Source organism: Salvelinus namaycush, chromosome 24 (assembly GCF_016432855.1).
Source record: "Salvelinus namaycush isolate Seneca chromosome 24, SaNama_1.0, whole genome shotgun sequence".
In the NCBI taxonomy this organism is placed as follows: Eukaryota; Metazoa; Chordata; class Actinopteri; order Salmoniformes; family Salmonidae; genus Salvelinus; species Salvelinus namaycush.
Window position 1 is genome coordinate 2,885,563 of NC_052330.1, and position 24,719 is coordinate 2,910,281.

General features: G+C 42.5%; 1 protein-coding gene across 1 annotated transcript in view; it reads right to left on the minus strand.

The window, feature by feature from the left end:
• The window catches only part of LOC120019243 (protein eva-1 homolog C-like), a 77,835-nt gene that overhangs the window by 26,033 nt on the left and 27,083 nt on the right, over positions 1 to 24,719 (minus strand). The window contains exons 3-5 of the mRNA XM_038962562.1: positions 21,754 to 21,877; positions 20,266 to 20,418; positions 1,172 to 1,315 (exon numbers count right to left, since the gene is read on the minus strand). Coding sequence (XP_038818490.1) covers positions 1,172 to 1,315; positions 20,266 to 20,418; positions 21,754 to 21,877 — 421 coding nt within the window. The remainder of the gene's footprint in view (positions 1 to 1,171; positions 1,316 to 20,265; positions 20,419 to 21,753; positions 21,878 to 24,719) is intronic.

The window sequence follows — 24,719 nt, forward strand, 5'->3', positions numbered from 1 at the left end:
AGACTTTGATCTGAAGCCATTCTTGTGATTATTGTGACTTTGACATTGTAATTGTTTGTAAGCTTGTGTAGTCTAAAATGAATCTATGATCGTATGCTATCCATTTGTTTTTTGTATGCTGTTCTTTGTATGCCATTTTAATATTTGAGAATTAACCAATGATATTAGGCCACTCTTGGCCATGATTACAGACACCTGTGTGTCTTCTGACACTATATAAACGAGTCATCCCGCAGTGTTTGTGATTATACCCTGATGAAGACAGCTTGGCTGTCGAAACGTTGGATGTAACATTTTTGCATCTGAGCTCCTAGAGTGTGCGGCTCTCCTTTATTTTCATGTTAATGAATGTGCTACAGCTCAGGATTAGAGTGTGTGTGTGTGTGTGTGTGTGTGTGTCTGTGTGTGTGTGTGTGTGTGTGTGTGTGTGTCCATTAGTTTGTGAATGTGTGAGTGTGTGTGTGTTAATGAATTATAGTGTACAAATAAATATAGAGAGTCACACACTCGATATATTTATAACCTCCCAGTAACCCTGAAGAAGGCACAGTGATGCCGAAACGTTGGTGTTTTACCAAATAAATTACTGTGAGGTTATAAAAATATATATATAGAGAGAGAGAGCGTAGAACTCTTTATTTTTATAGCTTACAGTTTATTCGCCGTTAGTCAGCACCTCCACACAAAATAATGTTCTCTGGGTGTGCTCCAGCTCCAGCTTTTTAATGAATTATAGTGTGACAGCTCAGGATTAGCCTGGGGGTGTGTGTGTGTATGCGTGTGTATGTGTCCATTAGTTTGTGAATGTGTGTGTGTGTGTGTGTTAATGAGTTATAGTGTGACAGCTCAGCCTGGGGGTGTGGTGGCTAGGTAGACAGGGAGGAAGCCCCTCTCTCTCTTCCGTCGAGACAGAAAGCATAAACGGGCGGACAAGCACCACTCCATAAACATCAGAGAGTCATCAGACATTAATGACAAAATAGAGAGTGAGAGAGAGAGAATGAGAAAGAGAAAGCGAGCGAGATGCTGACAGACAGACGACAGAGCTGAGACAGAACGTAGCTGTATCATTCAGCCCCACCCATCCACATACATGAGAGAACACCGCCCTCTACTGTCTGCATACGGAACTGCTGACTAGGTGTCATGTAAAAAAAAACTGGAGACTCACCACATGCGTAGATGACACTGAGATATTTCCTGGTGCCCGAGTAGCAGGGGTCCCCAAACTCTTGCGTGGACGCTTGGACGAAGCAGCTCTGTTTCCCCTGACAACGTGTCGTCAACACCTGGAGAGCCACGCCCGACTGGCAGTCTGAGACAGAAAGAGGGGGGGGGGGGGGAGAGAAAAAAAGAGAGAGGCCCAATGAGTCCATAGAGAATACCAGTAAGCAAAAACGGAGGGGTCTCGTAGGACGCATTTACTAAGAATTGACATACACAGGGCAGGGAGGGACTGCACAATCTGTGAGCCATATGGCACCCTTATATCTATGCATTCGGTACAGGCATGCAGGCTACATTCCATATCATTTAGCTGAGTGGAATCTTACATTTGTTCACAGATAGCCAGATGTATTGCTCATTCATTCCTCCGTCTGTTCATTTCCACATGAAGTGAAATGCTAATGTTGGCAAGTGTCAGCAGATGCAGTGTACAGATCACTTCTTCTTTCTCTCTCTCCATCTCTATAGGCCTATATACAGTGCCTTCGGAAAGTGTTCAGACCCCTTTTTCCAAATGTTGTCACGTTACAGCCTAATTCTAAAATGGATGATTTATTTTTATTTTTATCCTCAGCAATCTACACACAATACCACATAATGACAAATTGAAAACAGGATTTTAGCCATTTTTGTAAATGTATACCATTTTTTTTTTTAAATACCTAATTTACATAAGTATTCAGACGCTTTGCTATGAGACTTGAAGTGCATCCCGTTTCCATTGATCATCCTTGAGATTATTCTACAACTTGATTGGAGTCCACCCGTGGTAAATTCAATTGATTGGACATGATTTGGAAAGGCACACACCTGTCTATATAAGGTCCAAACGTTGACAGTGCATGTCAGAGCAAAAACCAAGCCATGGGGTCGGGGGAGAAGGGCCTTGGTCAGGTAGGTGACTAAGTACCCGATGGTCACTCTGTGGAGAAGGGAGAACTTTCCAGAAGGACAACCATCTCTGCAGCACTCCAACAATCAGGCCTTTATGGTAGAGTGGCCAGACGGATGCCCCTCCTCAGTAAAAGACACATGACAGCCCGCTTGGAGTTTGCCAAAAGACTCTCTGACCATGAGAAACAAGATTATCTGGTCTGATGAAACCAAGATTGAACTTTTTGGCCTGAATGCCAAGCGTCACGTCTGGAGGAAACCAGACACCATCCCTCTGATGAAACCAAGATTGAACTCTTTGGCCTGAATGCCAAGCGTCACGTCTGGAGGAAACCAGGCACCATCCCTACGGTGAAGCATGGTGGTGGCAGCATCATGCTGTGGGGATGTTTTTTCAGAGGCAGGGACTGGGAGACTAGTCAGGAATCAGGATTGAAGCAAAGTACAGAGAAATCCTTGATGAAAACCTGCTCCAGAGCACTCAGGACCTCAGACTGGGGCGAAGGTTCACCTTCCAATAGGACAACGACCCTAAGCACACAGCCAAGACAACGCAGGAGTGGCTTCGGGACAAGTATCTGAATGTCCTTGAGTGGCCCAGCCAGAGCCCGGACTTGAAACCGATTGAACATATCTGGAGAGACCTGAAAATAGCTGTGCAGCAATGCTCCCCATCCAACCTGACAGAGGAATGAGATAAACTCCCCAAATACACGTGTGCCAAGCTTGTAGCGTCATATCCAAGAAGACTCGATGCTGTAATCGCTGCCAAAGGTGATTCAACAAAGTACTGAGTAAAGGGTCTGAATACATATGTAAATGTGATATGTTCTTAAGATTTTTATAAATCTAAAAACCTGTTTTTCCTTCATCATTAACTTGTTTGGGCTGCAGCCCGACACCGGTACACTTATGACAACATCCAGCTCAAGTGCAGGGCGCGAAATTCAAAAGATATTTTTTAAAAATATTTAACTTTCACACATTAACAAGTCCAAGACACCAGATGAAAGGTACACATCTTGTGAATCAAGCCAACATGTCCGATTTTTAAAATGTTTTACAGGGAAGACACAATATGTAAATCTATTAGCTAACCACGTTAGCAAAAGACACCACTATTCTTACTCCATCAGTTTTTACTCCATCAGTAGCTATCACAAATTCGACCAAATAAAGATATAAATAGCCACTAACCAAGAAACAACTTCATCAGATGACAGTCTGATAACATATTTATTGTATAGCATATGTTTTGTTCGAAAAATTTGCATATTTCAGGTATAAATCATAGTTTACATTTCAGCTACAATCAGAAATTGCACCGAAAGCAGCCATAATATTTACAGACACCAACGTCAAATACCTAATTACTCATCATAAAACATTTCTGAAAAATACATAGTGTACAGCAATTGAAAGACAGGCATCTTGTGATTCCAGACAATATTTCCGATTTATTAAATGTTTTACAGCGAAAACAAAATGTAGCTTATATTAGCGTAGCCACAATAGCCAGAAACACTTGGGCGCCGACGACCAGTTCACATGCACGACAGATATTAGAAATAGCATCATAAAATGTTTCTTACTTTTGGTGATCTTCCGTCAGAATGTTGGACAAGGTGTCCTTTGTCCAGAACAGTCGTTGTTTTGATCTGGAACGGCAAATATCCCTCTTCATTTAGCATGCACACTAGCCGAGTGGCACAGATCTCTCCAACGTCAACAAAGTCAGAGAACGGAACACGGCAAAACTCCCGAAAAAATTTCAATAATCTGATTAAACTATATTGAAAAAACATACGTTACGATGATATGGTCACATGTATCAAATAAAATCCGAGCCGGAGATAGTTGTCGTCCATAACGGCAGCAAAACAGAAGGCAATCCCACTGTCCAAGTCGCGCGCTTCAGAGTACCGGAAATGAGGGACACGTCATACAAAGACCTTGTATTCCAATTCAGATGAAGATAAACACAAAATTTCTTCTCTCTCAGCCTCTTGACATCCAGAGGAAGGCCTATGAAGTGTACGTAGACTCTTACGTGCCATGCCCATGTATAGGCAGGAAGTTGAACAGAGCGACGATTTCAGACATTCCACTTCCTGGTCAGGAAATGTGCTGCAGAACGAGTTCTGTTTCACTCAGAGAAATAATTCAAACGGTTTTAGAAACTAGAGAGTGTTTTCTATCCAATAGTAATAATAATATGCATATTGTACGAGCAAGAATTGAGTACGAGGCCGTTTGAAATGGGCACGATTTAACTGGCTACTCAATACTGCCCCTTGCAGCCATAACAGGTTAACTTCTCTGATCTACGGATACCGGATGCGGGTTTAAATTCGACAACATACGGTGATCGCCACAAATAGTCATATTAAACATTCCTGAAAATACAAGTGTCTCACATGCTTCAAAAGCCTAGAATCTTGCTAATCCAACTGCGTTGTCAGATTTTAAAAAAGGATTTACTGCGAAAGAATACGATGCGATTATCTGAGCACAGAGCCCCATACCAAAATACTTTTTCAACCAGCACAGGCGTAACAAAATCACAGATTGCAATGAAATAAATCGTTTACCTTTGAAGATCTTGCTCTGTTTGCAATCCCAAGGCTCATTGTTACACAATGAATGGTCTTTTGTTCGGTTAAATCCATTTTTTATAGCCTAACACGAAACATTTTGTGAACGCTTATCTCGTTGAATTTCGTGTCATTCAATTTTCGACGAAACATTCGACGTAATTACACAGACTAAACCTGACTAAACTTTTAACTTACACAGACTAAACAGACTAAACTTTATCCAGTCATGTTTGGTTTCCTTGCAATCAACTGTTTGTTTGTAACACAACCAAACTTGATGGGTCATTTCGCGGGACGTATTGACCCAAAGAAACCGATTGAAAGACAACAAGTAACGACCTCATTGTGCACCAATTATATGACCGCTGTTTCGTTGATTGACTGTATTTTAACCCAATGACCACTGATCGTCTTGAAATCTAGCTGGGTAGATAGCCAATGAGCAGAGGTAAACGGCAATATCTAATGTTTGTGTTTTGGAAGACCAACCCATGTAGTAAACTCCGGCATAAAGACCGTCATTCGCCATTGAAGATTCATACTGGAAGGAGCCAAACTCATTACGCACAGCACTGTTTCGGTAACAAGCATCTTCAGCTGTTTATTATATCGAATATCATGGCGAATAAGTCAGGGAAAGCTAAATCTAAGACTAGATATACAAATGTAAACAAAATTATAGAGGAAATTGATCGTGAAAGTGAAACATATGCTTTTGGAAGACGACTCAGTTAGCGACCATGACTCAAATGGAAGCATATTTTTTGAACGGAGAGGACATTGTTTTGGACTGGTAAGTTCTTCTCATGCTAATGCCGTTGTTTGAAATTAATAATATAAAATATTATTTGTGATTGTTTTTACATTTTATTTGCAATATATAAAAATGTAATGAAATGTGTAAAGTACACATTGGCTATACTTCCTCCAGCGGCAAGCTTCCTCAACTCAGTCTACATATTATGGATTAGAGGGAGCATGGTCGAGATGCGTGTGTCTGCCGCCAACGTGTCCATCCCCCTCTGAAGCTGGTTCATCCAGCTGGACCCCTGCTGTCTCTGGCTCCACACCTCCCGGGCCATCTAGAGGTAAACTGTTCATATTTACTCTTGAGGGATATATAAATAGATTTGATTTGATAGAGGACTGAGGGTCTTCCAAATATTGAAAGTGTGTAAATAGTTACCCATGTTATTTTGTAAATGTATATATTTTTTTACTTATTTTTTCCTCCATTTTTTCCCCCTCCATTTTTTGGGTGTGTGTGTTAGAATACCATTTTGGTATTTTGTATATAGTTATTTGTTTCAAAATGTATACCTTCACCAATTTGGCCACTTGGGTACATTTGGGCTACTTGTGTGGGACACCTGGGTGACTTCATGATAAATGTCATGTAGCACACTCATTTTGGAAGTTATCATTCTGAAACTTTGCACAAGTACTGCTGCCCTCTTATGTTTTTCACTGAAATTGTCCCCATATTCATATCTGAATGTTTGTTTTATCTTGTTCATTTTAAAGATGATCATACAACAATTAAAAAGAAAAAACGTATGGTTTTTTCATTGTATTATCTAAACCAGATCTATTGTGTTATATTCTCCTACATTCAATTCACATTTACACAAACTTCAGAGTGTTTTCTTTCAAATAGTACCAAGAATATGCATATCCTTGCTCCTGGGCCTGAGCTAGAGGCAGTTAGATTTGGGTATGTCTTCAGGCGGAAATTGAAAGAAGGGGGGGTAGCTGTAAGAGGTTTTAACCTGTTTTTCCTTTGTCATTATGGGGTATTGTGTGTAGATTGATGAGGGAAAAAAACGATTTAATCAATTTTAGAATAAGGCTGTAACATAACAAAATGTGGAAAAAGTCAAGGGGTGTGAATACTTTACGAAGACACTGTATAAAGTTACGGACAAATATTTTCTCACCCTTTTTTTTAAACAATTCCCTATTTCGTCTGAAATAGGTTGAAATTGAACAAAACTACAGAACATATTGTATTTTTGTAAACTTAAAGGTTGAGTAAGTAAGATTTGTCTTCACAAATGTACCCACATTTATATTATGTAAATACACTGAACAAAAATATAACCATAAATGTAAAGTGTTGGTCATGTTTCATGAGCTGCAATAAAATATCCCAGAAATGTTCCATTCGCACAAGAAGCTTATTTCTCTCAAATTCTGTGCACAAATTTGTTTACATCCCTGTTAGTGAGCAATTGTCCTTTGTCAAGATTATCCATCCACCTGACAGGTGTGGAATATCAAGAAGCTGATTAAATAGTATGATCATTACACAGTGCTGGGGACAATAAAAGTCCACTCTAAAATGTGCAGTTTTGTCACACAACACAATGCCACAGATGTCTCAAGTTGAGGGAGCGTGCAATTGGCATGCTGACTGCAGAAAGGTCCACCAGAGCTCTTGCCAGAGAATGTAATGTTAATTTCTCTACCATAAGCCGCAATGTTATTTTAGAGAATTATGTCCAACCAGCCTCACAACCGCAGACCACGTGTAACCACACCATTCCAGGACCTCCACATCTGGCTTCTTCACCTACGGGATCGTCTGAGACCAGCCACCTGGACAGCTGCTGAAACTGTGGGTTTGCGCCACAGAATAAGTTATGCACAAACTGTTAGAAACCGTCTCAGGGAAGCTTATCTGGGGGTGGAAGGTAGCCTAATGATTAGAGCGTTGCGCCAATAACCGAAAGGTTGCTGGATCGACTCCCTGAGCTGACAAGGTAAAAATCTGTTGTTCTGCCCCTGAACAAGGCACGTAACCCACTGATCCCCGGTAGGCAGTCATTGTAAATAAGAATTTGTTCTTGACTGACTTGCCTAGTTAAGTAAAGGTTTAATAATGTAATAAAAATCAGTGTACTTGTTGTCCAGACCATCAGTCTTGACATGACTGCAGTTTGGCGTTGTAACCGATTTCAATGGGCATATGCTCGCCTTCGATGGCCACTGGTACACTGGAGAAGTGTGCTCTTCATGGATGAATCCCGGTTTCAACTGTACCAGGTAGATGGCGTAGTGGGGGTGAGTGGTTTGCTGATATATAATCACATTTTATTGGTCACAAACACGTGATTAGCAGATGTTATTGCGGGTGTGGCAAAATGCTTGTGCTTCTAGCTCCGACAGTACAGTAATATCTAACAAATGACACAACATATTCCCAATACAAACAAATCTAAGTAGGAGTGAATTAAGACAACATACATATGGACAAGCGATGTCAGAGTGGAACGGACTAAGATACTGTAACGATCGTCGTCATATTCCTCCTCCTCGGATGAGGAGGAGCATGGATCAGACCAACACGCAGCGAGGTATGTAGACATAATGAATTTATTAGACACGACGAACACTGACACGAACTATACTTGAATATTTACAAAATAACAAACAAACAACGTAGACTGACCTGAACATGCAAACTACATAAAACGAAGCACGCATGAACAGGAACGAACGAACGAACGAGACGAGACAGTACCGTGTGGTGCAATAAACACAGACACAGCGACAATCACCCACAAACAAACAGTGAGAACAACCTACCTTAATATGACTCTCAATCAGAGGAAACGTCAAACACCTGCCTCTAATTGAGAGCCATACCAGGCAACCCATTAACCCAACATAGAAAACACATAACATAGACTACCCACCCAAACTCACGCCCTGACCAATTAAACACATACCAAACAACAGAAAACAGGTCAGGAACGTGACAGATACAGTAGAATAGTATAGAATACAGTATATACGGTACATATGAAATGAGTAATTCAAGATATGTAAACATTATTTAGTGAATGAGATACCATAGAATAGCATAGATAACAGTATATACACATTTTTTATATTTTTTAATTTAACCTTTATTTAAAGTAGGCAAGTCAGTCAAAAACAAATTCCTATTTACAATGACAGCCTACCAGGGAACAGTGGGTTAACTGCCTTGTTCAGGGGCAGAATGACAGATATTTATTTTATCTTGTCAGCTTGGGATTTTATACAGCAACCTTTCGGTTACTGGCCAAACACTTAAACCACTAGGCTACCTGCCTCCCCACATGCATATATCAATGTTGTGAACAGAGTGTCCAATGGTGGCGGTGGGGTTATCGTATGGGCAGGCATAAGCTACGGACAACAAACACAATTTCATTTTATCAATGCTAATTTGAATGCACAGAGATACCGTGAAGAGATCCTGAGGCCCATTGTCGTGCCATTCATCAGCCTCACCTCATGTTTATGAGGGCTGTGCATGATAATTTCCTAGAAGTTGAAAATGTCCCAGTTATTCCATGGCCTGCATACTCACCAGACATGTCACCCATTGCATTGAGCATGGTTGGGATGCTCTGGATCGTCGTGTACGACAGCGTGTTCCAGTTCCCGCTAATACACAGAAACTTCGCACAGCCATTGAAGAGGAGTGGGACAACATTCCACAGGACACAATCAACAGTCTGATCAACAGCCTCATTTTCAAGGCACCCAGTACCAGAGGCAGCAAAGCAACCCTACAGTATTGCTGTGGCAGGTAGCCTAGTGGTTAGAGTGTTGGACTAGTTACCGAAAGGTTGCAAGATTGAATCCCCGAGCTGATAAGGTAAAAATCTGTCGTTCTGCCCCTGAACAAGGCAGTTAACCCACTGTTCCTAGGCCGTCATTGAAAATAAGAATGTGTTCTTAACTGACTTGCCTAGTTAAATAAAGGAAAAATAAAAAACCTCCCCATGTTTGATAGTAGCTTCATTTGGTTGTCGGTAAACACTGCACTGATCTGTATTGCCAAAGAGTTTGTTTTAGGTGGGTTTTTGAGAAGTTCAATCAGGCTTTCTAGTGTCTCCTTCAGGAATGGGGTCTTTCTGTTTATCGACGACCAAATGAAGCATTCAAAGAAAAACAACAACCTCCCTACAATCAAGCATGGGGGAGGTTCAATAATGCTGTGGTGTGACTTTGCTGCCACTTGTACAGGGGCCTTGAACTTGTGCAAGTCGTCCTAAATTCAGCAGATCATCAATGTGTTTTGGAGTGCAATGTTCAAACCAACTGTCCAAAAACTGCGTGTCAGTTGAAGGTTGTGGATCATCCAGCAGGACAATAATCCCAAACACACATCAAAAGCAACCTGGAATGGTTCCAGAAGAAACACTGGACTGTTCTGCAGTGGCCAACGTATAGTCCAGATCTGAATACATCCATAACCAATGGCAAAAGATGAAAACAGCACCCCCTCAAACGTTGAAGAATTAGAGCAGTTTGTTGCTGAAAAGTGATCCAAATTGCCAGTAGAACACTGCATCAAGCTCATTGATGGCTACAAAGAGTGTTTGCCTGCCTTGTTGTGGCCGGACTGTGAAAACAAGTACTCCGGGGTGCCAATAATTTTATCCAACTTAAGTTCACAAAAATGAAATTGTTTCTGCAATGTTGAAAATCAACTTCGACTTATTTTAGAGGAAATAGTGCAGGGGTGCCGATATATTTGACCGCAACTGTATCGATGCGATTCGTTTTATTGGCAAATTAAGTGTTGTGTGTGTCCTTCTCTGTCTCTCTTCAGAGTGTTTGATGAATCGTCGGCACCTCAGAGGGGCACAAAGCGTTACATGAGCCTCTGTCAACGTACAACACGGACTAAGTCCATTTTCTATAGACTCAAAGTAGGGAGAGCCTCACTCACAAGCACAGAGAGAGGGACTAGGGGACCAGGTGACATCTCTGACACACTCTTCCCCACAAAGGCTCTGACCCCCCCATTGTCCTCCTTCGGGGGCCTCTATCCAGACCCAGCCCAGGGACATCCTGCGCAGGCCCCCCATTGTGAAAAGGGACACCTGATCTTGTAAGGGTGTGTGGGGGGGGGACACACAGACACCTGTCAGAGTGATAGATGGGGGCGCTCATTCATCATCACTAAGAGCCTGCCAGACCCCCTCCTACATCTTCAGACCCTCTCCACTGCTCTTCTCATCCTCTGGGGAATGATGTACAGATGAGGCTCCTCTTTTCTCTGGAGGAAATGGACAGAAGGCTCTTTTCCTTTCCTTTCCTCCTCCACTCTCTACGCTTGAGATTCAGAAGATATTGTCTGATGTACTAACATGCTGTGACCACATCTATTCAATTGGTGTACTTTAAAGGTATGTGCTATCAGGCATCATTGGGACATCCCTACCCCATTGAAGTTGACATTTAAAATGGCCATGGTAAGGGTTAAGGTTAGGGATAGGTAAAGGTTAGGGTAGGGACGACCCAAGGATCCCAGATAACACTGACCCTTAAAAGTGCAGGTAAGGTAATAGCAAATGTGTAGGATCATATATTACTGATATATTACTCATATTATATACAGCTGAAGTCGGAAGATTACATACACGTAGGTAGGAGTCATTAAAACTCGTTGTTCAAACACGCCACAAATTTCTTGTTAACAAACTCGGTTAGGATATCTACAGTGTGCATGACAAGTCATTTTTCCAACAATTGTTTACAGAAAGATTATTTTACTTATAATTCACTGTATCACAATTCCAGTGGGTCAGAAGTTTACATACACTAAGTTGACTGTGCCTTTAAACAGATTGGAAAATTGCATAAAATGAGGTTATGGCTTTAGAAGCTTCTGATAGGCTAATTGACATAATTTGAGTCAATTGGAGGTGTACCTGTGGATGTATTTCAAGGCCTACCTTCAAACTCAGTTGCTTGACATTATGGGAAAATCTAAAGAAATCTGCCAAGACCTCAGAAAAAAAATTGTAGACCTCCACAAGTTTGGTTCATCCTTGGGAGCAATTTCCAAATGCCTGAAGGTACCACGTTCATCTGTACAAACATTAGTACGCAAGTATAAACACCATGGAACCGCCGTCATACCACTCATGAAGGAGACGCGTTCTGTCTCCTAGAGATGAATGTACTCTTATGCGAAAAGTGCAAATAATTCCCAGAACAACAGCAAAGGACCGTGTGAAGATACTAGATGAAACAGGTACAAAAGTATCTATATCAACAGTAAAACAAGTCCTATATCGACATAACCTGAAAGGCCGCTCAGCAAGAAAGAAGCCACTACGGTTTGCAACTGCACATTGGGACAAAGATCGTACTTTTTGGAGAAATGTCCTCTGGTCTGATGAAACAAAAATAGAACTGTTAGCCCAATTGAATACATCAAAGTATTTGAAAGAAAACAAAATTGACTGTTTGAACCAAGGTTTGGTCGGGACAACCGGACACCCACAAAACCATTTGGGAATGTTGCCCCTGGTTCTGCATGGATGCCCTTAGGCAGACACAGACCATAAAAACCCAAAACAGACCAAGTTGTAGAGAGATGGGGGAGTTCCCTTTGAAAACAGACACTACTGAACTCACTCACATTGTGTGTGTTCATGCATGTGTCTGTGTGTGTGTGTGTGTGTGTGTGTGTGTGTGTGTGTGTGTGTGGGCCCTCGGGCATTTGTACATGGGTGTGTGTGTGTTTGTGCCTGTGTGTGTGTGTGTACTGCCATCCCACACTCCAGCCCCAGAGAGATGAGAGAGGACAGGCCACTCCTCAGGCGTCAACAGACTCAGGACGAATGATGATGGAGGTCACAGGTAAAATAGCCCAACTCAGGAGCTAAAGAGCAACACAGACACCAGTTGAATCCTTCATCCTTTCTTTGAAGTAAGACCATTACTGATCTGGTATGACTGAATTGGAGGAAGCTATGATAGTGGAGACCCCACTTAGATACATTACTACTTGATAATAATAATATGGCCATTTTGTCACACCCTGATCTGTTTCACCTGTCTTTGTGATTGTCTCCACCCACCTCCAGGTGTGTCCTGTTTTCCCCATTACTCCCCGGTGTATTTATCCCTGTGTTTCCTGTCTCTCTGTGCCAGTTCGTCTTGTTTTACCAAGTCAACCAGTGTTTTCCTGGCTCCTATTTTTCCCAGTCTCTGTTTTTTTCCTAGCCCTCCTGGTTTTGACCCTTGCCTGTCGTGACGCCGAACCCGCCTGCCTGACCGACCACTATGCCTGTTCTGACCTCAAGCCTGCCTATCCCCTTGTACTGTTTGGACTCAGACCTGACCACTGAACCCCTGCCTGTCCTGACCTCGAGCCTGCCTATCGCCTGGTACTGTTTGGACTCTGACATGAACTCTCACCTGTCCCCGAACCTGTCTTTTGCCTACCCCTTTTGAAAGAATAAATATCGGAGCTCAACCATCTGCCTCCCGTGTCTGCATTTGGGTCTCGCCTCGTGTCCTTATACATTCAGTAGACACTTCTATACAAAGCAACTGACAGAACTGGCAACATTAACTGACACCTTTAATCAGTATGTGGTCCAGGCAGGAATAAAACCCACAACACTGGTTTTGGTCCTGTGCTCTAACCCACTGAGCCATTAGAAACGGAAGTAAAGGAGGACGTAAGGGTGAGACAGTGAAATTATTCTGAAGTGCCACCCTCAAATGACTGTCATTTTGTTCTGTGTACTTAAATAAATAATGTCTTGTGAACCCATACGTGCTGGGCACCAATTGGTGTATGACACTTAAATAAAATCAATCAATCAATCAAATGAATCAACCATTAACTTCCTTCCAGGTTGGTAGTGAACTACACCATTGAGAAACGTATGTCTGAACATCCGACCCAAATCCAACCCAGCACGGTCTATAGATAGTCGGCAGAACCCTGCAGAGTGCCATCCCGACATCCGTGTCAATCCCGGAGAGACTGCCGGTCAGACGTTCCTGAACGCCCCCGGCCAGATCGGACACGCTGTAATTTCCCACCAGGATGTGTCGCCCTGGCAGCTTCTGAACGTTGTGGGAATGTTGAAACCAGAGCGGAGTAAATGCTTTCACACGTCAATAGGTCGCAGCTTTCTCATTGAACCCCCACTACTCACTAAACTCTCTCTCTCCGCACGAAACCAGCCTGTCACACTGACCACCAGTCAGTTTGGTAACGGCTTATACAGTTCTCATATAAAGTGCTTTCGATCCTAAACAGTCAAACAGGTACGCATGAAAATAAACCAAAAGGTGTATCGTCGGCAAATATGTAACATTTGATCTCAAATCCAAAATGCTGGAATGCAGAGGCACATTTTTAATTGTAGCTTCACTGTCCAAATATATATGGTGTTGAATGATGTGCTTACAGTTGAAAATTTATTTCAAAGGGACCACAGCACAGTCGATTCCATTTCAATCCAGGAAGTAATTCCAATTATCCTCAATGCTTCTCTTTACTTTGTGAATTGAATGAATTGAAAACGGAACTGACCCCATCCCCGTTAGCCACTTCCAGTGCATTGTTAATTGAGACCGGTCTTAAGAAAGGCATTGTTCTGAAAACGTTGACATTAAACCCCTCTAAATCACTTTGTTTTTGTTTTTTGGTTGGTACCACTACAAAATTGCCTCTGCTGCTAAGATGCCTAATCATGCTCTGTATAAAGACGAGTGTGTGTGTACGTGTGTAAGTTGAAGTGACGGGTGCTTGCCAGTATGTACACGCGTGTGTTGTAGTGACATTCATCTCAGTAGCACATGACTATAAAAACACTATGATGTGTGGGAGTAGGCCCATAACTCCTCTCACACAGAAGCAGGTATAAAGATGATGTCTCTGTGTGTATATATATATATACACTACCATTCAAAAGTTTGGACACACCTACTCATTCAAGGGTTTTTCTTTATTTGAATTTTTTTTTACATTCTCAAATAATAGTGAAGATATCAAAACTATGAAATAACAACAGAAAGTGTTAAACAAATCAGAATATATTTGAGACTCTTCAAAGTAGCCACCCTTTGCCTTGATGACGGCTTTACACGCTCTTGGCATTCTCTCAACCAGCTTCATGAGGTAGTCACCAGGAATGCATTTCAATTAACAGGTGCGCCTTGTTAAAGGTTCATTTGTGGAATTTCTTTCCTTCTTAATGCGTTTGAGCCAATCTGTTCGGTTGTGACAAGGTAGGGGTGGTATTCAGAAGATATGTCACCAGCAAAGCACCCCCACACCATCACATCTCCTCCTCCATGCTTCATGGTGGGAACCACTCATGCAGAGATCATCCGTTCACCTACTTTGCATCTCACAAGACACAGCGGTTGGAACAGAAAATCTAAAATTTGGACTCAAATTTGGAATCAGACCAAAGGACAGATTACCACCAGTCTAATAATCGTGTTTCTTGGCCCAAGCAAGTCTCTTCTTCTTATTGGTGTCCTTTGGTAGTGGTGTCTTTGCAGCAATTCGACCATGAAGGCCTGATTCACGCAGTCTCATCTGAACAGTTGATGTTGAGATGTGTCTGTTACTTGAACTCTGTGAAGCATTTATTTAGGCTGCAATCTGAGATGCAGTTAACTCTAATGAATGTATCTTCTGCAGCAGAGGTAACTCTGGGTCTTCCTTTCCTGTGGCGATCCTCATGAGAGTCAGTTTCATCATAGCATTTGATGGCTTTTGCGACGGCACTTTAAAAGTTCTTGCCATTTTCCGAATTGAGTGACTTTCATGTCATAAAGTAATGATGGACTGTCGTTTCTCTTTACTTATTTGAACTGTTCTTGCCATAAAATGGACTTGGTCTTTTACCAAATAGGGCTATCTTCTGTGTACCACCCCTACCTTGTCACAGAAGTAAATAAATTCCACAAATTAACTTTTAACAAGATACATCTGTTAATAGAAATGCATTCCAGGTGACTACCTCATGAAGCTGGTTGAGAAAATGCAAAGAGTGTGCAAAGCTGACATCAAGGCAAAGGGTGGCTACTTCGAAAAATCTCAAATATACCGTTTTTTGGTTACTCCATGATTCCATATGTGCTATTTCATAGTTTTGAGGTCTACACTATTATTCTACAATGTAGAAAATAGTAAAAATAAAGAAAAACCCTTGAATGAGTAGGTGTGTCCAAACTTTTGACTGGTACTGTATAAAAATATAAACATTCTGTAGGCCTACATCTAAAACCGTGAGTACACTGGCTCACACACGCATGTGTGCATTGGTACAAACGTGCGCGCCTGTAAACTGTACACACCTCTGTGTAAGCTGATATTAGATTATCTGTTGAGTCAGAGGGGATGGGTATGAAAACGATCATGTGACGCCTAAACACAATGTGTGTGTGTGTGTGTGTGTGTGTGTGTGTGTCACAGCCACTGAATGTCCCTCCTGTGTCATTTCCTGGCATTCAAGCGATTCGTCACTTCTGCACAAGGTCTCCGACTCTATCTGTTATTATAGAGACAACCAGAGTAGAGTCAAACACACACTGACTGTTCCAGTACAGAAAGAACACATAACATAGTTCCTGTATGTTCTAATTGAGTTAATACTCAAATCATCATGGCCTCCCGGGTGGCGCAGTGGTCTAGGGCACTGCATCGCAGCGCTAGCTGTGCCACCAGAGACTCTGGGAAGAAGCAGTGCGGCTTGGTTGGGTTGTGTTTCGGAGGACGCATGGCTTTCGACCTTCGTCTCTCCCGAGCCCGTACGGGAGTTGTAGCGATGAGACAAGATAGTAACTACTAACAATTGGATACCATGAAATTGGGGAGAAAAAGGGGGGTAAAATCCCCCCCCCCCCCAAAAAAATAAAATAAAAAAATAAATCATCATACAATTTAAGGGCAAATTTTCAAGTCATGAATTGCATTTTAATTAATTTACTGAGTTGACTGAATTGTAAACAGAATTGACTGCAACCCTGCTATCAAACTGGCTTTCTCTTGGTATTCGATAGATCTTCATTTGTCTAGCCAAAGTTACATTGAGGACAATGTAGATGTCAGGGGGTGTGTGTGATGCTAATGGTTCAGATGACAGAGTCCTGAACTTGGCCCTGTCCCCGTCGCTTTGAAGATTCTTCAGATACCACCGCCACCCCCTCCTCCTCCAAATAAGAGGAGCGCACAGATCACAGGGCATGTGTGAGTGTGTACACGTGTGTGCTTGTGTGTGTGTGTGTGTTGGAAAGCTATTCTGGAACAAAATCCTTCCTGCTCTTCACTGTACTCCCTATGTACACACGGCAACACACACACACACCTGAGCACCTGAGCAGGCATCCCTTCTCTGATTTCTCCATTAGTGAATGTTGGGTTAATGTTGGCATACACATACACACACACACCTGAGCAGGATTCCCTTCTCTGATTTCTCCATTAGTGAATGTTGGGTTAATGTTGGCATACACATACACACACACACCTGAGCAGGATTCCCTTCTCTGATTTCTCCATTAGTGAATGTTGGGTTAATGTTGGCATACACATACACACACACACCTGAGCAGGCATCCCTTCTCTGATTTCTCCATTAGTGAATGTTGGGTTAATCATACACATACACACACACACCTGAGCAGGCATCCCTTCTCTGATTTCTCCATTAGTGAATGTTGGGTTAATCATACACATACACACACACACACGATTTCAAATTGACCTCATTACAGAAGAAGAACAAATGTTTACTGTAGATACCTTCCAGGCTCTATTTTACACCACATTTTAAGACCAACCTAGAAAACTCAAGCACACACAGACAGTCTCTCCCAGACACACACATTTGTCGTAGTATTCCACGGAAGGGAAAAGCAATTAAGATCATTAACACTGTCTGTGTGGCCTGTCACTCAAGCACCCTCACTTCCTCTGCATGGTGACATGGAAGCCACATCAAAGACAAGACGACACGGGGGGATCAAGTAAGTGAACAGTTTGTGGGGCAGTGTGGGGGGGGGGTGAGAGAGGGAAAGTAACAATGACAGGGAGAATATGAGACAGAAAGGGATTGAGGGAGAGATTTCCGTCATATAAAAGACCACAGATCTGTGCAAAATGTTCTGTTAACCCTCCCTACAACGGCCATTGTTGAGAAGGTTTCAAATGAACGAACTCTTACAGATTATTATATATTTTTTTTTTTGTGCGCTTTTGCATGGATGATATGTCACCCTGAGTGTATTAGGCTGTAAAGAGAGGAGTAATGTGAACTAAGTCTGACACACACACACACACACACACACACACACACACACACACACACACACACACACACACACACACACACACACACACACACACACACACACACACACACACACACACACACACACACACACACACACACACACACACACTTCTGTCTTAATGGTAGTGAAACCGTATGGCCTCTTAAATGTAACTAAATGTAATCTAAAATGTAATCTATGTAATCCCCAAAAGTAATGATTTATCATGAGAGGACGATAAAAAAAGAACTGGTAATGCTGCATACTCCAAATAAGGTTAACATCTCACCTTCCTGGTAAAAATAGTTATAATTTGCTGAGGTGTAGTCACTTTTGAGAACATAAGCTCAAGTACACAGTACAGATATGATAAAAATATGAAATATTTCCTATTCAACAAAACATTATGAATAAGGCTTGAAATAACTTTTTTTCCCTTTCTAAATATAATATATTCCATTTATAAAACAACAAATTATAATATTTCACATTCCTTCCACCTTCCTAACTGTAAAATATATATTTGTATATTTAGTGTTTGAGAAAACATGCATATTTTGTAAAGGTCACTCTTGATCAAAATGTCTGCCCCCATGTCTCACAGAGCTATAACTCAGAGCTATAACTTGACCTTCTGAACTTGTTAGTGAGTCGCCTTTCATCTCATATTAATGTATTAATCTTAAAATCTGTTCATTATTTTTGATTACTGGCTATAAATCGATCTCTAAACGTGCTACATCGACCGAAACCACTATCTAACGCTGCATTACGATTAGGGTTGAATGGCGGGTACACGGTTACCGAGATTTACCACCCAAAACCCCTCCCTTTTCCAGGGATAAATAACTGCGAGAAACCGGTAAATTATAATAAATGATTTATATGAACAGCATGGCATGAAAGGGAACTGTTAAATTCTATGCGATCAACGCTCAGGGTGGGGACAGTTCACAATGCATGTAGACCTATCATCTCATCATGGTAACTTTTTTTGCTTGTGACAGGTAGGCCTACATTTGCTACAGTAATATTAAGAACGAATGTGGATCTAATTTACCCATCTCCATCTGGCTTTCGGAGTTCACCTTGTTTTTTAATTGTAAGGATTAAACTCATTTTAATTGGAGCTGCAGAGTTTTAAAACAGCCTATCACTAAATTATTGTTGCTTTAAATCAGTGCACGCGCGAGCACACTCACAGTCTTTCTCTCCATCAACTCCATTCAAATTGCATCCAAAATAGATCATCCTGTTCTAGATTGATATTTAGCCCTATACAGTACCTTCGGAAAGTATTCAGACCCCTTGACTTTTTCCACATGTTACGTTACAGCCTTATTCGAAAATGGATTAAATAAAGACATTTCCTCAGCAATCTACACACAATACCCCATAATGACAAAGCGAAAATAGGTTCTTCGACATTTTTGCTAATTTGAAAAATAAGTCAAACTGAAATACCTTATTTACATAAGTACTCAGACCTTTTGCTATGAGACTCGAAATTGAGCTCAGGTGCAAATTGGAAGAAGTTTTGGAACCACCAAGACTCCTCCTAGAGCTGGCTGCCCGGCCAAACTGAGCAATCGGGGGAGAAGGGCCTTGGTCAGGGAGGTGACCAAGAACCCAATGGTCACTCTGACAGAGCTCTAGAGTTCCTCTGTGGAGATGGGAGAACCTTCCAGAAGGACAACCATCTCTGCAGCCCTCCACCAATCAGGCCTATTTGGTAGAGTGGCCTGACAGTGCTTGAGAGGATCTGCAGAGAAGAATGGTAGCGTCATACCCAAGAAGACTCAAGGCTGTAATCGCTGCCAAAGGTGCTTTCACAAAGTTCTGAGTAAAGGGTCTGACTACTTATGTAAATGTGATATTTCCCTTGTGTTTTTTGGCGCGTTTTTTGGCGCTGTACAAGTGACCGGTCGGGAGTGGGCCTAGGCTACTCAGAGCACTGTGAAAGTGATGCTGAAATAGTTGACCACACGCGGGTAGGCTGTTGCTTCAAATCCTGTTATAACAATTGGATGACTTTGGGTGTTCCAGTAAGCAACACTTTGTTGCCTTCACTAGCCTACTTCATTCTCAAAATAACTCCAGCACAGTGAAGAGAAAGGAGCCTTAAATAATTCAACAATAAAGCGATTGAACCCGCCAGGTATGTTGACTCAGCCTGTCAGAGGTGGAGTGCCAGAGCTCACCGGTGTGCCTGGCATGGTTTGTGACTCCATCTCGCTCCTCGCCCTCTTCAACACGCCATTCTCCGCCTGACTCTCCGAGTACGAGTGACTCTCCGCCAAAAACGCCTGGCTCTGGACCAATGCATCATATACCCCAAGTTTAGGACCCAGGAGAAACTCTAGGTCCTAGTTACAAAGATGCTTTAGGCCCAGAGTTCAAGTGGTCAGGGAAAACTCCAGGTTCTATACATGGGTGATGGTCTTACCTACGGACGACGCCCTCCTGTGGTGGGTAGGACACTCCAGGGTACCCTGCTGGGTTCGACCGAACATGGCCGAGTAGACGGTGATCTGCATTCCCTGTTTACAGGTCAGCTTCATTCTCTCCTCCTCACACGCCACCTTACTCTTATACTCATCTGGTTTAGAAGATGGGGTGAGAGAGAGACCTTAGTGTTATTGTACACGCACCGCACACGCACACACACACACACACACACACACACACACACACACACACACACACACACACACACACACACACACACACACACACACACACACACACACACACACACTTTAACCCTTTTTGACAGTCTCAGGCTTACTCTGAAGTTTGACTTTATATTTTCCATGTGAGTGTGCAAATGCACATATTCAAGTGTGTGTGTTTTTCATACTTCTTTCCATTCATCCCTTTCCAAGCGCCCTTAGCCTTTTCTCAATCCTTCTGTACTACAACACTGAAATCTCCATCCCAACTTTCAACCTCTCTCCCCATCCATCTTTCCTCCCCTCCCTCTTTCTCTCCTTCTCACAGTGGAGTGTATAATTCCAGGTAGACCCAGAATAACAGTGAAGTAATCCCACCACCCAGAGTGTTGTAGTAACTAAGGTAGCGTGCCAAATGACACCCTATTCCCTATGTAATGCAATATTTTACGTACTAGCCCTATGAGCCCTGGTCAAAAGTAGTGCACTACTGTTTCTAGGGAATAGGGTGCCATTTGGGACACAGCCTTAAGTCCATTCATGTCATTCCTGAGGTGTGGTACGGTCACTCGCACTCACTCCACTGACCCCTCCCCTACCCTGACCCTGAACCAATCAACAGCTCTTTTGTCCTGTCACTGAACCAATAACTTCTGGCGAGAGAGAAATGTCTCAGTGTGACCTAAGTGGGATTTTAGTGAGGCGTAACAAGAAGGTGTCACTTCCTCTGAAAGGGAGAGGGAGAAAGAGAGAGCTGGGTTTGCATTCAATACATACGTATTAGTATTCTCAGTATTTTCTCCTTCCCTCTTGCTCTCTCTCTCTCTCCCTCTTTGTGTATGTGTGTGTGTCTCTCTCTCTCTCTCTGTGTCCCTCTCTACTCTCTCTTTCATTCCCTGTCACCTTCTTCTCCGTTGCATTCCTGTTCTACTCCCCCCATGTCCATAGTTTTGATATCATGGCTGATCGAGGTACTTTGGGTATTGAGCTCTGTCACGGGTCACTGTCACTGGACTCTGTGTGTGGAATACCTGTGCATGGCGAAACATAGTCCACATTGTGAAGGCTCCCGCTTCCGTTTCTGCTCATTTAGTATGAATGGGATTTAAACCGTATATATATTGTCACCTGGGTTTTCTGTGTGCGTGCGTGCAGGTCTCTTTGAGTGTGTCAGAGAGAGAGAGAGAGCTAGACAGACAGACAGTTGAAGGAGGAGTATAAACTATAAAGAGACGTTGGGGGGGGGGTGATGAGGGACTTACTAGGCCTGCATTTGTACCACACGATGAGGTGTTTGCTGCTGCTGGGGCATGGGTCCATCCCAAAGAGACGACTGTTGACAAGGACCTTACAGCTCCTCCTGTCCTGGCACTCATCCAACATTTTCTATGAGAGAGGGAGAGATTGAGGTAGGGAGGGAGGAAGGGAGAGAGAGGAAGAGGGAGAGAGAGCAATGAGCAAGCGTCGGTGAGATTGGCGGCACACAAACCTAAAACCACTTCAAAACACCCTAGCGTCCCCTTAGCTACACTCCAGTCACTTCCATGTATCAGATTTCACAGTCGTACACCTTTCCTTCTTTTTCTTGTTTTGACACCAGCTGAGTAACATTCTAGAATCTACCACATTCCACAGCAAGGAATTGAGGAATTCCCCCCTTCCTCCCTCTCACCAAATTCCCTGGAAGTTTATTGAAAAATAACAAAAAAGGCAGGAGTTCAGTCATTTCCCCCCCAGAACGCATTACATTGTTGACACGGGCCACCCTTATGCTGGGAGGTGCCCATTTATGATTGACCACAGAGTGTGGCACTGGGAGTTGTGATGGGTAGGTCGGGGCCCACCAACCGGGCAAAGCTAGCACTTGAGCAGCGAGTTCCACTAAAACAAACAGAGACGTATAGAAGACAACCTCCCAGTGTTCTTCCGGTGTGTGCTGCCAGACCGTAAATCTCAAGCACGGTTGCACGCTGACGTGTATGTCATGTGATCGCGCTTCATTAAGGAGACACAATGGCCAGGGATGTGATAATATTAGAAAAGGTACAGCAGCTCGTGTCGTCATACCCCCAAAATGAACATAGTGGTAAAAAAACAGCGTGTGACATCATGTCTTCATAGCGTTTTATGTCTGCGCTGTTGAAACGGGGATTACAAGGATTCAAGCTAGCTGCTTTATTGAGGAAAAGTTAGGGGAACATTCTAGAACGTCAAACAAAAACACGCACAGAACATGGTTACTATGTTCTCAGAACATCCCATATTAATGTTCGAGACACGTTTCATGGGAACGTTGCAAGAACGTTCACGTGTCCAGTTTTCTGAGGGTCAGGAGAATATTCCATCAACATCCCACTAAAGATACACAGAACACGGTTGCCATGTTCTCAGAACATAATGAATGAAAAGTTTCGCTTAACACCTCAAGCCTAGTTACCGTTGTCGAGCCAATCAAGGCCCTGATTGGCGAACCACTGATCCATTCATAGCTCTTTGTCTGTTGGCAAGGTTAGGGACACTGTTTTTATCTTACATATTTGACAGACTTTGACATACATGGTTACATTGTGCATGTGTGTTTATACAGTATTTATTGTCCTCGCCGGGGATTTGAACGATACTCCCATCTTCCTGCTACTCCACCATGTCCGTGTCATCTATCGGTTAATCTGACTATTCTCATCATGGATTTGATTTGATTTACTTATTTCAGCAATTTAAGGGCTTTCGGTATAGTTGTCTAGTATTGGTGGGGCATGTTAACCTGTTTTAAAACACTCCTGAATCACTATGATCGATACAAGTTGTTCTTGAGTGTACTTTTAACAGAGCTGAGATTTATTTGCAATCACCCTATTGTTTACAGCCTTCCACCTATCCAGTTGTTTCAGATCTACACTAGTGTCTAGGGAGGAAGGGGTAGGGTTTATTCTGGACAGAGCCTAACTATACTGGTCCAATAAGCACATGTCCTAGAGATATTCCTTATTGTTTCCACCTATCCAGTTGTTTCAGATCTACACTAGTGTCTAGGGAGGAAGGGGTAGGGTTTATTCTGGACAGAGCCTAACTATACTGGTCCAATAAGCACATGTCCTAGAGATATTCCTTATTGTTTCCACCTATCCAGTTGTTTCAGATCTACACTAGTGTCTAGGGAGGAAGGGGTAGGGTTTATTCTGGACAGAGCCTAACTATACTGGTCCAATAAGCACATGTCCTAGAGATATTCCTTATTGTTTCCACCTATCCAGTTGTTTCAGATCTACACTAGTGTCTAGGGAGGAAGGGGTAGGGTTTATTCTGGACAGAGCCTAACTATACTGGTCCAATAAGCACATGTCCTAGAGATATCCCTTATTGTTTCCACCTATCCAGTTGTTTCAGATCTACACTAGTGTCTAGGGAGGAAGGGGTAGGGTTTATTCTGGACAGAGCCTAACTATACTGGCCCAATAAGCACATGTCCTAGAGATATTCCTTATTGTTTCCACATATCCAGTTGTTTCAGATCTACACTAGTGTCTAGGGAGGAAGGGGTAGGGTTTATTCTGGACAGAGCCTAACTATACTGGTCCAATAAGCACATGTCCTAGAGATATCCCTTATTGTTTCCACCTATCCAGTTGTTTCAGATCTACACTAGTGCCTAGGGAGGAAGTGGTAGGGTTTATTCTGGACAGAGCCTAACTATACTGGTCCAATAAGCACATGTCCTAGAGATATTCCTTATTGTTTCCACATATCCAGTTGTTTCAGATCTACACTAGTGCCTAGGGAGGAAGGGGTAGTGTTTATTCTGGACAGAACCTAACTATACTGGTCCAATAAGCACATGTCCTAGATATCCCTTATCGTTTCCACCTATCCAGTTGTTTCAGATCTACACTAGTGCCTAGGGAGGAAGGGGTAGGGTTTATTCTGGACAGAGCCTAACTATACTGGTCCAATAAGCACATGTCCTAGAGATATCCCTTATTGGGACAGTGGTTAGGGAGTTCATCATTGCTGCTGGTGGCCTTTGTTCAAGACACGCTCCCCCTACTCTGATATTCTTAGCAAAATATGTTAATGGGATTATTTGGCAACAGTTACAACACACCTATCTGATCTAATTAAAATTAGTTTCTCATTGAAATATAGGAATCTGTAGGATTTCCCCTAGAGCACAAATTATGAGTTGTGTTGTGTTGTAATGATATTCTATTGCTAAGAATGTGAGAGTAGG